The sequence below is a fragment of the Suillus plorans genome (assembly GCF_016647745.1).
Source record: "Suillus plorans strain S12 chromosome Unknown HD556scaffold_24, whole genome shotgun sequence".
NCBI lineage: Eukaryota > Fungi > Basidiomycota > Agaricomycetes > Boletales > Suillaceae > Suillus > Suillus plorans.
In genome coordinates this window covers 345,126-358,406 of record NW_024537408.1, presented here as the reverse complement: position 1 = coordinate 358,406, position 13,281 = coordinate 345,126, and the positions used below count along the sequence as shown (strand labels likewise).

The 13,281-nt window shown below is 47.3% G+C and overlaps 4 protein-coding genes across 4 annotated transcripts; all 4 read right to left on the bottom strand.

Annotated features, from left to right (window-relative positions):
- Nucleotides 1-216: 216 nt before the first annotated feature.
- On the bottom strand, nt 217-1,774 carry HD556DRAFT_406016 (uncharacterized protein). The gene is made up of 6 exons (XM_041310519.1): nt 1,498-1,774; nt 1,408-1,437; nt 1,330-1,346; nt 711-1,262; nt 461-657; nt 217-401 (listed from the first exon to the last, which is right to left on the bottom strand). The coding sequence occupies exons 1-5, from the start codon at nt 1,690-1,692 to the stop codon at nt 471-473; spliced, it is 981 nt and encodes a 326-aa protein (XP_041160900.1). The 5' UTR covers nt 1,693-1,774; the 3' UTR covers nt 217-401; nt 461-470.
- A 208-nt stretch (nt 1,775-1,982) lies between these two features.
- On the bottom strand, nt 1,983-4,044 carry HD556DRAFT_1236230 (major facilitator superfamily domain-containing protein; the record flags this gene model as incomplete). Its single annotated transcript, XM_041297807.1, has 13 exons — nt 1,983-2,064; nt 2,132-2,248; nt 2,307-2,389; nt 2,449-2,672; nt 2,722-2,794; nt 2,846-2,874; nt 2,930-2,966; nt 3,020-3,240; nt 3,292-3,331; nt 3,387-3,595; nt 3,664-3,734; nt 3,784-3,859; nt 3,924-4,044. 13 exons carry the CDS (start codon nt 4,042-4,044, stop codon nt 1,983-1,985), a joined length of 1,383 nt encoding a protein of 460 aa, XP_041160899.1.
- Nucleotides 4,045-5,534: 1,490 nt separating this feature from the next.
- Nucleotides 5,535-7,249, bottom strand: HD556DRAFT_1367453 (uncharacterized protein). Its single transcript, XM_041302840.1, has 5 exons — nt 6,897-7,249; nt 6,800-6,829; nt 6,725-6,741; nt 6,119-6,670; nt 5,535-6,072 (listed from the first exon to the last, which is right to left on the bottom strand). Exons 1-5 carry the CDS (start codon nt 7,089-7,091, stop codon nt 5,883-5,885), a joined length of 984 nt encoding a protein of 327 aa, XP_041160898.1. The 5' UTR covers nt 7,092-7,249; the 3' UTR covers nt 5,535-5,882.
- A 1,205-nt stretch (nt 7,250-8,454) lies between these two features.
- Nucleotides 8,455-10,615, bottom strand: HD556DRAFT_1474316 (carbohydrate esterase family 16 protein). The gene is made up of 10 exons (XM_041308497.1): nt 10,079-10,615; nt 9,988-10,024; nt 9,908-9,936; nt 9,783-9,853; nt 9,621-9,735; nt 9,547-9,564; nt 9,427-9,483; nt 9,023-9,372; nt 8,935-8,973; nt 8,455-8,879 (listed from the first exon to the last, which is right to left on the bottom strand). The coding sequence occupies exons 1-10, from the start codon at nt 10,241-10,243 to the stop codon at nt 8,816-8,818; spliced, it is 945 nt and encodes a 314-aa protein (XP_041160897.1). The 5' UTR covers nt 10,244-10,615; the 3' UTR covers nt 8,455-8,815.
- Nucleotides 10,616-13,281: the final 2,666 nt, after the last annotated feature.

Here is a 13,281-nt window from a genome sequence, read left to right as displayed (position 1 = left end):
ATGCAAATGATCAGCGACAAAGACTTTCATCACAGGCATGATAAGAATGACCCACTCAGTCGAGAGATCTCGCCTACATATTTGTATTTAAACACCTGGGATGATAAGACAAAAGAACTCGTGTAGGAGGGCCGAGACTGATCAAGATCGTGCCGGTAACCATATGGACTGAATACAAGACTGATCGTGGCTCACGATTACCCGTGTCAATGGCAGTCCATACGCTTCAATTCCAAGAAGCATCATCCATAAGATTTCGACTACATGGAGCATCTTCAAGATGTCAAATTTTCAGCAGGTATAACATAAAAACCAAGGCCCAATCGATGGGACGAAGTACAGTACAAGACTAACTTGAAAGTCACGGAGGAGATGATATAGATTCCTCGTGCCAGAATTTCCTTGTTTTGATGTGAAAACATTCAGAAACACTGGTGAGAAGTCTGAAGTGTTCGCTCACATTAAATTACTCAGGGTATCAGTTGCGCGATATCGGCATAGAGGTGTTCCCTTTTTATCTTCTCTTGAAGAAGGCGGGCTAGATATGTGTCCTCGTTACGACCTGCAGCGCGAATAATTTGCTTATCTTGATCTGTCATCTCAGTGCGTAGATACAATTGATTATCCTTATCTGCCCGAATATGCATGTTGATAGTCCTATGCAAGGTAAGGGGAGCCTAGAATTGAAAAGATGAGAACAGAGAACCCACTCTAGACATGACATAGCACTCATGGGTTTCCTGGTTTCTGCGCCCGTGACAGCAGAGACAAGTAAGAAAGGCTCTCGAGCCTTGGCGATGTCAAGGACAACACGTGGGAAGTGCAGCTCGACGGTTGCCGCATTCCCAGAGTGTTCTGTGCAAGTAGCATCAATGAAATCCACGAGTCCAACAGGATCTTTGGCAAAACCCTCTGCGTCATGCCTTGCCCGAGCCTCACGCCATTTGTCCACCCGCTCTGGCGTAAGTTCATACTGTGCCATTGCATTGACCTGCACCATCCCTTGAAGCTTCTCCCCAAATGATTTGCTGCCCAAATACAATCCAGCGAAGTCTAGGACATCACTCGGCTCAATTGCAATATCAACGCGCACCCCGAACGGCACGTCGAATCCGATCCGGGGATTGTCATTCAGGCCACAGTCGATGACGACACCAATTTTGAGGAAACTCATGAGTAACGGATTCAAAATGAACATTCGTATGAATTTGAGAGCTCCCGAGGAGCGTTCAACTTCGTGGCATCTCGGTTTGTGGGTGGACCTAATATCCTAGCGTGAGTCACAAGTCCAAGGCTGGAGTGAGTGTCAATCATAGGCGGCATCCTCACCAGTGTTTCTTTTGACACTAGGAACCGTGACATGTCAGCACTTGCAAATATTTGCATCGTTTCAGTCGCAAATCCTACCTCTCTTGAGCAATACCAAACGCTCTTACACTAAAAATATTTGCCAGACTGAGGAACGCCTATAACTTCAGTTGGATATTTGACTGTCACCTTTGCGCATTTCAAAGGTTTCGCCAATGATATTTGACACTGCGTACATCGTATGCGAAGCATTTTCCGGTTCGCTTTGAGGAATTCGCTAGAAACCGCTATAGCACGGAACTGATTGTCCCTCTCGGGATGAGTCACATGCTGAAGCACAACGACTGTTGGAGTTGCAGAGGAATTGTTCGTGTCAGTACTCATGTTCTGGCAAAGGCGGTAAGAGACTCGGATGAGTTTGGTGGCGAGGTGAGCGCGAGCAGTGGATTTCACAAGGGATACTTAATTAAAATGTTTGTGACATGATCTGAAGAAGGCTTCACGTACAATTGGCGACGGGCGTACCCGCCAGTGAGTAAAGTACTAATACCTGCTGCAGTACTTATTTCTACATATTGTAAGAACGGCAATGCCATGTGCGCGCACCACTTGAGCTTGATCCATATTGATTATAATACATATTGCCTCCCTCCAGATAAACGAAGGTCAATCTGTCAGTTATTCTCTATTGTCGAGAAACCAACATCTATGCTCGCCCTCATGTGATCGCCATAACGAATTGTCAAGAAGATGATCCTACAAAAGAAATTTTGAAGCATTACTATGTCAGTATCACCGGTCTTGTGGTCAAAAAGTCCCTCACCCTTGTCCAATGATCGCCAAAACAGCCGCGATGATATTCGTCCACGCAACACCTATACGCTCGATCGATGGAACGATAATAGTAGAGGCAGCAGACAGAATGAGCGACCAGCTCGCTCTAACAGGTACATGGATGCGTTCAGGTTTGATAGTCACGCAATATCATAGAGACTAACATGCAAGCAGCTGTGGCCTCAGCACTTCGAGAATGTACCACGTCCACGTTATAAGAGTTGATAGGATTCGTTACTGAATCGACCTATAAAATCGGTGAATTGCATTATGTACGAGGTGAGGGGACCAGCTGGTAGGACTTACCCCCACTCCATTCGCATAGAGGCATAATATATTCAGCGCGAGGCCGATCGGGCCCCCAATATACGTTGTGATCAGCCCTGACGCCCCAACAGACAACGGGACAATAATCAGCCCTCCGATCCATGTTGCTCTCAAACGATCTTCGGGACACCACGCTCCTCTGCGCTTCTCCCGCCATCTTCTGATTACAATGTCCGATAGGCGGCCAGCAATAAGAGTTCCGGCTGTTAAAGATTGTATTGGTGCTCCGCGAGTACAATGCTCTGCACATACTGAAACTTCCCAGTCCATTTGGGAGGAAAAACGCCCCGATGATGGCTTCGTTCGTGATTCCATACTGGACGCCCTACACCACGATCAGGACAGGATGCAAGATGGAAGACAATTGTCAGCTTACAATAGTATACGCCATCGGTACGACGAGAACTGCATTGTTTTAAGTGAGAATGCACTGCACAATCAGTAACAAGTAACGACACACCATACATAGTGTTGACCATTAGAGCTGACACAAGCATCTACATCTCACACAAATTGAGAATTTGCACTAGCGCATGGTAAATGCACTCACAACCGCAAATAGGTTTGGACTGCGAAGCAACCAAAGAGTGCTTAGAGGATTAATCCATACGATATGTATCGATCTCCTGGACGGTACTTTATCGATGCCCAATGTGCCGGGATGACTCGTCTCAGGCAACGAAAGGTATATGAAAAGCATCTCGAGTAATCCCCATGCACCAATGGAATAATGCAAATTGCGCCAGGACCAATACTGTGTCGCCGCACCTGCTCAAATGCGTCGCTAGAGTCAGCGGCCAAAAACATCCAGAATGCATTTACCTCCAACAAACGGGGCAACAGTGTACCCGATAAGTGTGATCTGAGATATGTCAGTACCAAACCGAAAAAACCATTCAAACATCATGGTTCCTCACACTAAAGAATGCCCCGACAGCAGTCCCCCTCTCCTCCAATTTATAGAGGTCACCAATTACGCCAATCCCCAACGACAACGCCCCAGAGCATCCAAACATCTGCACGAATCGCCAGAATAACAGACTCTGCAATGAAGCCGACAGGGCAACACCACAGCTCCCAACACAGATAAACGGCATTCCCCACAGGTATATTGTTCGGCGTCCATCTATACTAGGACTGTGGTTAGAACTCAACAGCTACCACGAGTACAATACACGCCGTGGATGCACGCACAGAACGACGAATAAGAAGCCCAAATCAACGCTCCGATGGCATTAGCAAAGATCGATATGCTAAAAGCCAAGCTGGGAAATAGTTCAATCACTACACATCGGATGAGCATACAACACACACCTGACGACAGCATCCGTTAAGTCGAGATCTTTAGCTATCCGAGGGATCGAAGGCACGAACGTCACTTGGATGAACACTGACCAATGTTCATCAGTATCACGCCTCCGTGTCGACAGTACGCTTAAACTCCCAGTACTCACTAGCCAACAAACCCACAAAGGACACGCGAAACAGGATCCACTTCTTTTGGTTTGGCGTGAATCGGTCATAGATAGCTTCATGCGGGGTGGACACCAGCAAAGGGCTTTCTTCTGAGGCCATGGTGAGTCGTGAGTTGACTCCCTGAGAAGGATCAGCTGCCTACCTGCCGGCCAGACATCACGAGTCAAGACCGTGACCGATATATTGCCGATATATGTAATAGGTACCTGTTGCAAGTTACTAATGTACGTACGTGTTTGAGCGAGTGCATCATTCTGGATGCTAGCATTCTAGATTCTTACCGTGAAACATCATCAGCACAATACCTCGATATGCGATTCCTAACCAGCCGCAGTTGTCTTCTGGTTTAAATCGGTTATGATTCACCACCAGGTCCAGGAGAGAGAATGGTCTTCGTTTCGTGGGAATCTGGGTCAGTCGGTAACCCTATAGGCTATCATTACCTGAGCAATTCTGCCTCAGCGGTCTTGATTTTTTCTCTGCGTTCGTCCTCAAGGCCATCTGCATTCCGTTTCAGCCTATCTACTTGTAAATATTTAATTTAACTGTGTGGCACAAGCCATTGTTCACGCATTTTGGATATTCTGTTTCTGTTCAAGTAAGTATTCGCAGCAAGTTCACATTATCCAGATGAGTTCGGCCTTATTTGACGAAGCAAGTGGTTAATTTGGTGCAATTTGCCATGAAGCAATGAGTAGTGAGTAGAAGCAGCTATGCGCATCACTCTGTTTGATGAGTACTGATCTCCGGTGGTAGGCCATCTGATATTTGGATGTATTTGAGATTTCTACTGACAGCACGGAAACCATTTAGAGTGAATGGGACTCGCGAGCCGCAATGCCCGCTGTTCTATTGTCAGCAACTCTTCTCTGGTTCATTTGCTAAAATGCTAGACAGAAAGAGTGCCATCAGGAACAATCAGGCACATAACAGCAGGAGCATACCTGTGAACAGTGAACAGTGAACAGTGGGTGCAAAGCACTGAGCCGGCTACAAAACAACACCATTAGAATCGACTGGGAGCCTTGAACTGACCTACAAGTAGCTCGACGCAGGTGCACAACCCTGAGTGTGAATGCCATCCTCTTAAGCTCTGCAGTAACCAGTGACGTTCATGAAACCGAAAGTCTGTCAGTCGTCAAGCAGGGCATTGTAGATGTGAGGAGTGTCAACCAGTGACGGTCTCAAGATGGGTGCTTGGATTTGAAGGTTCACACAGAATCCGTGGGCTGCACATTGTACCCAGCAATATCAGTGCCCATTTTCGCTGCAGCGTCAGGACCCCATTCGATGAAGAGGGTTGCGCGATCGATAGCTGTATGAGTGAGGAACAACCATCAAGCACCCTTTGAGTACAGATCCTCAACCTGATGCAATAAGGTCAAACGCTTCACGTACAATCTTCACCACCTGGGAAAACAGACTTTCCATCATAAAATTCAATTTGAGTGATATTTGTCTGGATGCAAATGGATCAGGGATGAAGACTCCCAATACAGGCATGATGAGAATGACTCACCCAGCCGAGAGATATCGTCTGCATATTTATATTTAAACACACAAAGTATTTGGAATCCTGCAGAACACCTGGCCATGCAAGATCTTCCAGCGATTATATTGTCAATTTGCGACGTCAGTAAAGATGATAAGATGAAAGAACTCGTATATGAGGGCCAAGACTGATCAAGATCGTGCTGGTAGCCATATGGACTGAATCTTCGACTACATAGAGCTGCAAGCATCTTCAAGATGTCAAATTTTCGGCAGATACAACATAAGAACTAAGGCCCCATCGATGGGATGAAACACAGTACAAGACTGACTTGAAAGTCACAAGGAAGAGGATACAGATCGCTCGTGCCAAAATTTCCTTGTTTTGATGCGAAGATTCAGAAAGACTGGCGAGTAGCCTAGAATGTTTGCTCACATTATGTAAACTACTCAGTGCGTCGTTGCACAATATTGGCATACAGGTGTTCTCTTTGCATCTTCGTTTCAACAAGGCGGGCCAGATATGTGTCCTCGTTGCGACCTGCAGCGCGAATAATTTCCTTATCTTGATCTGTCATCTCAGTACGTAAGAGCAGCTGATTATCTTTATCTGCACGGATATGCATGTTGATGGTCCTATGCAATGTAAGGGGTATTGAGAAAATAAGAACAGAGAACTTACTCTAGCCATGTCATAGCACTCATGGGTTTCCTAATTTCTGCGCCCGTGATAGCAGAGACGCCCAATACATGTTCTCGTGGCTTTGCCATGTCAAGGATACCAGGTAGGATGTGCAACTCAGCGGTCATTGCATTCCCAAAGTCCTTTGTGCAGTTAGCATCGATGAAATCTACGAGTCCAACAGGATCTTGGGCAAAACCCTCTGCGTCATGCCTTGCCCGAGCCTCACGCCATTTGCCTACCCGCTCAGACGTAAGTTCCCATGACATCATGGCATTGAGCTGCACCATTCCTTGAAGCTTCTCCCCAAGAGATTTGCTGCCCAAATACAATCCAACGAAGTCTAGGATATTACTTGGCTCAATGGCAATATCAACGCGCACCCCGAACGGCACGTCGAATCCGATCCGGGGATTGTCAAGCAGGCCACAGTCGATGACAGCACCAATTTTGAGGAGCCCCATGAGTATCGGGTTCAGAATGAACATTCGTATGAATTTGAGGGTTCCCGAGGAGCGTTCGACTTCGTGGCACCTCGGTTTGTGGGTGGGCCTATCATAGGGTGTCAAGGCTGGAGTAAGTGTCAATCATAGGCGGCATTCTCACCAGTGTTTCCTTTGACACTGGACCGTGACATGTCAGTGCTTCAAATAGTTGTGTCGTTCCAGTCGCAAATCCTACCTCTTTTGAGCAATACCAAACGCTCTTACACTAAAAGAAATTTGCGACGCTGAGAAGTGAGAACGCCTGTAACATCATCTGGATATTTGACCGTTACCTTTGCACATTTCAAAGGTTTCTCCAATGACATTTGACACTGCGTACATTGTACGCGAAACATTTTCTGGTTCGCTTTGAGGAATTCACTAGAAACCGCTGTAGCACGGAACTCATTGTCCCTCTCGGGATGAGTCACATGATGAACGACGACTCCTCTTGGAGTTGCAAAAGAGTTGTTTGGGTCGGTACTCATGATGTTCTGGCGAAGGCGGTAGGAGATGAGTTTGGTGGCGAGTTGAGCGCCAACAGTGGACTTTGCAAGGGATACATAATTCAAATAGAGTCTACGACATGATCCGAAGAAGGTATCACGTACTTGGCAAGAGAGAAAGATAATTTCTATATTTATGCCGCAGCTATATGACATATACTGGCGCCAGGCATAGTATGAGTTAAGGAAAATGGGCATGGTACGAACCATAGCCAATAGTGTCTTTTTTTGCAAAGGTGTTGATTTTTTTTCCAGCTTGCGCGTTCAGATGGCGTCCATGCTGATAAAAAAAACTCTCCACACATTGCAGAGCTCTTTCCGTCGACACGCAGGTGATGTATTTTAATCAGGTAGAATTTCATTACACACGTGACTACTCGAAGACTATGATGTTAGTTGGCAGGCCGCAGGTGAGTCATCCTAAGGCCGGTGCCTCCCTTCCCGCGGCATCCTTAGCTTTCTGGATGAAGCCGATTGTTTTATCATAAGCCGGACGGCCTCTGCGATATTATTCAGTGACTAATACTAACCCATACCTCACAATGGGTAGTGGGTAGAAGCTGTATGCATCAGACTGTTTTGATGATGAGTCTGCCATCTGAGATTCGTGTTTTCACTGATGTAGATCTGATTACGACTCACCATGCCCCGCTCCTTTATTTTCTCCGGTCTCTGCATTCCAAATGATACCACGGTCATGGTGTACTTCTCTGCTGCTAATGTTATCTCATCGTAGGGTGTACGACACCACATTTTCCCAGCTGCCAGTGATTCTGAGTGGCCCAAGGACTGGATTTTCTCGTCTCTCTCCTCCGTACGCATACCGTTTCGTCCCATGATGCACGTGCAAATGTCTCGCTGTCTGGCACAAACACGACATCGCGAACCACACCCTCATAGTCCTTACACGAGACAGACTGAACTTTCCAGATCAGGATTTTTCCATTCCCTCCTCCGCTCACAACCCAACACCCTTATGAGGATCCCGCAACCGTTTAGACAGTGTCATCGTGACCCAACAAGGGCTCCACTTATTTCCAACTTGTCCAGATTCCACACTCGGAGACGCCTGTCGACCGAGCTAGTTGAGGAGGACACGGGTATCGAGGATGAAAGCTCGTTCATCAATTCTCCATGACTCTTGAGCGTCAGTCCGAGTAGTGGTGATCGCCATTCAATCTTGTCTAGTGTCTCAGTCAGCAGGAGTGTTGAACGGGGAGCAGACACTTACATGCGCTATGCCGGGTGGTGGTCAAGTCGACATCCTACTGTCCCTAAATCCTCGCCATAGACACTGACGGCCAATTCTCAACCAGCGCGTCTCCAATACGACCCATGATGTCAGGCACCATCAGATTTGAGGATAGGTTTCTACGTGTTGCTCATCTAGGTCTATCTATTCGGCTGTAGTCTCTGTTCCTGAATGCGTCTTCTGCCTGAATGGACTGGTCATCTTCGCAACATGCTCAATTATGTCTTTCGCAACTCTTCAAGCCAGATGGTTCTGCTAGATTCTCATTGAAACATTTGACCACCATACGGACGCACGACTTCAGAATTGGCTAGCCCACGTCTTCGCTCCAGTCAACAGTGAACTTGGGTCATGTACAAATTCCGCTAACTCTTGACTGTTTTGAGAATAGCCGAGATCACACACCCTACGGCTCAACCGAACGTTGTATAAAAGTGGTGACGAGGATTCAGGTTTAGATGGCGATCTGCGTGGCAGGGTAACCACTAAGGGCGGTGGAGACCGCCTTTGCCAAAATGCTAGATAGAAATACTATCATCAGGAACAATCAAACATTCAACTTCAGGAGCGTACTTGTGAACAGTGAATAGTGGGTGCAGATCGTTAAGCCAGCTATAAAACAACACCATTAGAATCGCCTAGGACTTTCGAATTAACTTACAAGTAGTTCGACACAGGTGCACAATCCTCAACCTGGTACGTGGTAGTGGGAGTGCCATTTTCGTAAGCTTCGCAGTAACCAGTGACATTCACGAAACCGAAAGTCTGCCAGTTGTCAAGAAGTACGTTGAAGATGGGCTGAGTGTCCACCACAGTGACGGTGTCAAGGTCCGGGTGCTTGGATTTGAAGGTTCGTACGGATTGCGTGAGTTGCGTATTGTACTCAGCAACGTTGGTGCCCATTTTCGCTGCAGCCTTTGGACCCTGCTGGATGTAGAGGGGTGCGCGATTCACAGATGGAACAGTGAGGAACAAGAACGATCGAGCGCCCTTTGAGTGCAAATCTTCAACCTGATTTAAGGATGTCAATAGCATATCGAACGCTCCGGGTACAACCCTCCTTACCTGGGAAAACAGACGGTCCATGAGAGTTCCATAGAATTTAACTCGAGTGATGTTGGTCTGGGTACAAAGCGATCAGCGACAATTACTATTCCCATCCCGAGTACAATGAGAATAACCCACCCAGCTTTCAGAGTTTCCCTGGATATATAAATTTAACTATTCGAAATTCACGGGATTGTGCGGAATATACTTACAATATCATTTATCCCAATCCACACAGCGAACAGACTGTTTGTACTGTCCCATGCGGCGCCAGAAGGCTTGGATGCTAGGTACTTGTCGAATTGAGCCACCTGATCAACCACAGAGCTGCAAATATCATTCAGACAACGACCGAATAGAAGGACTATACACACAGCACAGTGGGTCGATAAGGTGGAACAAGGGCTGCATCTATTGTTGCACCACTGTACGCCAAGTCGAAGGTCTGGACTTCATATATCAGTATACCAGCCAGATAAGTGCATTATACTACTATCACCTTCACGGCCTTTTGGTTGTATGTACCGGCTATTGCGGTGTCAGATACAGAGTATAGTGTTCCTTTCTCTTGTTACTTACTCAAAAATTGAACCCAGTTCTGACCATCTGATGAAGTCTGATGATATGAGGTCGGTCAAAGAAACAGTCAAAACACAGGCCAAATGCTTACATATCCCGGGACTGGTGAGTTGATACCAGCAGAGATGTTGTATCCATCGGTGCTGTACGAGTCTCCAAATACAAACATGTATTCTGTCGCGTTCCACGAAAGGGCTGATGCGAAAGAGCTCGAACAGAGTAAACCAATACTGGCGACGACTAGGCTGCGCGCCATCTCCGGAGAACGCTAGAAGGGATAAAATGGGTGGATTAAACGTACAACCGTCATCATCTTTTATATAACCATGCTACAGGACCATATTCCGTAATCCGACAATAGTGCGCATTTCGGACTACATACCGCATGGAAATGGCACTCGACCTATTCGTGAGGTTCGGATAAAGGAATGGCCTCTGCCGGGCAAGAACGGGTTCAAATCCAGTGTTTCCCCGAGCGAAGCCATATTACCTGGGGGATAGGGAAATAATTATGTTGATCCATTAGACGATACCAATTCGTTGAGTGATACCTGTGCTTTGCCACGAGATCTACGTGGATCATGCGTGAAGGTCACCGCAAATGTCATGATGATCATTTGCCTTTATGGGTCCGTGCGCAATGAGTTAGCACACATGGATTGACGGTTGGTTGTCAGGCAGGCAAATGAGCACACATTAGTAACACGATTATTCCGAGTTCTTTTGTGACAAAGTAGAGTGCTTTACGAGGGAGAATGGCAGATGGGCTCAAGTTGCAGAATTGACTGTGCTGCGTGATGGTATGAGATGTATATTCTTTTGAGCTAGTTTATTGGATGAAGGGTTGATAAGTATTTATATAACGGATAGGGGCAGCGATACCGAAGGACGAAACGGCATTCATGTTGCAGCAGCAGCATTGCGAAGTCACAAGAACGCCTAGCAAGCGCACACCCGAGGTGTATTATTGGCAAAAAAAAAACATTGCACCTCAGCTAAAATATCATCTACACGGTGATCCTATCATATAAGTATGTTCTTCGGGAAACTCAAATGTTACTGACCATTTATCTCTGTCTAGATCAATGCGAGATGTCGGGGGCACTTAATCATATAGCAAAAACCGCACGTCCTACTGTGGAAGGGCGACCAATCTCGTTCTCTCTTAGCCTGACTCGGAGGTGCTATTACCACAGCCAACCAATATCAAGCGATTGATTCGCGACATCTATGTTGTCACTTATTAGTACAAGATGAATGTAAGAAGAGATCTTGGGTCGACTGACTCGGGAAATTATATTAGTTACGACAGACGCCTACGGCGCCTACCGAAGAAAACTCCTGGAAGAAGCGCTGAAAATGATCCGTATGCAGGATACCACGTGTCTACAGCAAAGCCGACAGAGTCAGGGTGCAGGGATAGTCAGTATCTTACAGAAGATGCAACTTAACGACTACTCACTATAGCGCATGTAAGTGATTGCTGCTCCCTCAGTATTCCTGCTAACCGAGACGCGGAACAAGATTGAATGGCGGTCACCACCCACAAAGCATCTACAAAAGCGCCCGCCCAGTCTGCTAAACTGACACTCAAGGGTCATGAGGGATTTGTGCACGAAGTAGCTTTCATCCTCAATACCCGTCTCCTTGTCACTGGCTCAGCCGACGACAGTCTTCGGGTGTGGGATCTGGACACGGGGAAACAAGTGGGAGAGCCCTTGTTGGGACACGATGACAGAGTCTGCGCGGTCTCGGCGTCCCCTGATGGACGTTGGATAGCGAGTGGAGGACGGAATGGAAGCATCCTGGTCTGGGAAGTTGTGACAAACAAGACAGAGCTCAAAAGAGTGCCCGTCTCGTTTAAGGGCCATGAGAATGTGGTTGACGGCATCATATTTGCACCGGACAACAAGACATTTGCAAGTGCATCATGGGACAACATGGTATGCGTGTGGAAGAGGAAGACGGGAAAAATAGTCCTTGGTCCACTCAAAGTGGGCAGTGATCCAAACTCGGTGTCGTACTCCTCCGATGGAACAAAACTATGTAGTAGCAGGCGCAGAGACTGAGAGAAGCATATCATCATTTGGAATTCAGCAAGTGGAGAAGAGTTGCTGAAAATAGAACAGCGGGCGTGGCGAGTCGCATTCACTTCAGATGGTCTCCGTCTCGTCAGTGGAAACCTGAATGACATCCGAAATTCCGAATATCAGATGCTACCACCGGAGATATCATCAAACAGTTCGACGCGCACACCGACTTCTTTTTCTCACTAGCCATTGCTCCAAATGGCGCCAAATTCGCCACCACATCATATGACAAGACGACGCGGTTCTTTGACCTAACCACATTCGAACCCATCGGCGAGCCACTCGAGCACCCTGATGAAGTCTGGTGTGTGGCATTTTCCGAGGACAGCAAACTCATCGCGACTGGCTGTGCTGACAACCATGCTCGCACATGGACAGCTCCTTTGAGTGAGTCAGAGAAGGAGCTTCAACAGGTGAGCAAATTATCTCGTCGTATCATACTTCACGCCCGCTGACCTGTCATATAGTCCACTCAGAAAATTCTCAAGGTACGCCGCTTGCACGCTCGTGGTTTTGCACAATCCCTAATTTCAGTCCTGCAGAACACCATCCCGGACCCACGGCCTCGCCCAAGACGCGCTCCAATTCCGACTAGTAGATTCTTCGATGATGCAAGTCCATATGATACAGTAGACCTGATGCACGTCTCACTATCCTTTGATAGTTTGATCCAACTGGAAGCAACAATCGCGCCGGCACTACGCGCAACGCCAAAGGCTCCAAAATCAAAAACGTGGTAGATCATATCTTTTCTCGCTCCTCCGCTTCCCAGGACCAAACACCTCGCCCACGCGAGGTTCCCCTTGTGGACGTCTCTGCAACGCGAGGCAAATATGTAAGCTTTCCTGACTTTTTGACATTCATGTAGTGACGTTGATATTGTCTCGCAGCGCACTGCTAATGCCCACAGTGGAAAAAGGGATAGGTTGTTGCAGCTGCAATGTCCTCCTCGCAAGCAAGCCCACGCTGGCGCCTCAAGCAGCAGCACGCCACCAGCGGGGACATCCAATGTGGTCGACGAAACTACGCCAGCAACGTTGCAGGCCGGAAGTGCCAATGCTTCTGCTACGACTAAACACCCGTCTCCGTTGGACATTGAACATGTTCCAGACATTGGCTGCTTTGCTGTTCTTACAAGGTGCTTTCCATGTCTTTCACAAACTCAACCGATAAGTCCTACTCCTCCGCGCACCAACTAAGTGGC

Coding starts and splice junctions, on each gene's coding strand:
- HD556DRAFT_406016 (XM_041310519.1), bottom strand. CDS start 1,692: ATGAGTACTGACACGAACAATTCCTCTGCAACTCCAACAGTCGTTGTG. Junction 1,438..1,497: donor AACCTTTGAAATGCGCAAAG/GTGACAGTCAAA, acceptor AAATATTTTTAG/TGTAAGAGCGTTTGGTATTG. Junction 658..710: donor AGTGCTATGTCATGTCTAGA/GTGGGTTCTCTG, acceptor TACCTTGCATAG/GACTATCAACATGCATATTC.
- HD556DRAFT_1367453 (XM_041302840.1), bottom strand. CDS start 7,091: ATGAGTACCGACCCAAACAACTCTTTTGCAACTCCAAGAGGAGTCGTC. Junction 6,830..6,896: donor AACCTTTGAAATGTGCAAAG/GTAACGGTCAAA, acceptor AATTTCTTTTAG/TGTAAGAGCGTTTGGTATTG. Junction 6,073..6,118: donor AGTGCTATGACATGGCTAGA/GTAAGTTCTCTG, acceptor TACATTGCATAG/GACCATCAACATGCATATCC.
- HD556DRAFT_1474316 (XM_041308497.1), bottom strand. CDS start 10,243: ATGGCGCGCAGCCTAGTCGTCGCCAGTATTGGTTTACTCTGTTCGAGC. Junction 10,025..10,078: donor ACTCACCAGTCCCGGGATAT/GTAAGCATTTGG, acceptor TCATATCATCAG/ACTTCATCAGATGGTCAGAA. Junction 9,736..9,782: donor CCTTATCGACCCACTGTGCT/GTGTGTATAGTC, acceptor TGATATTTGCAG/CTCTGTGGTTGATCAGGTGG.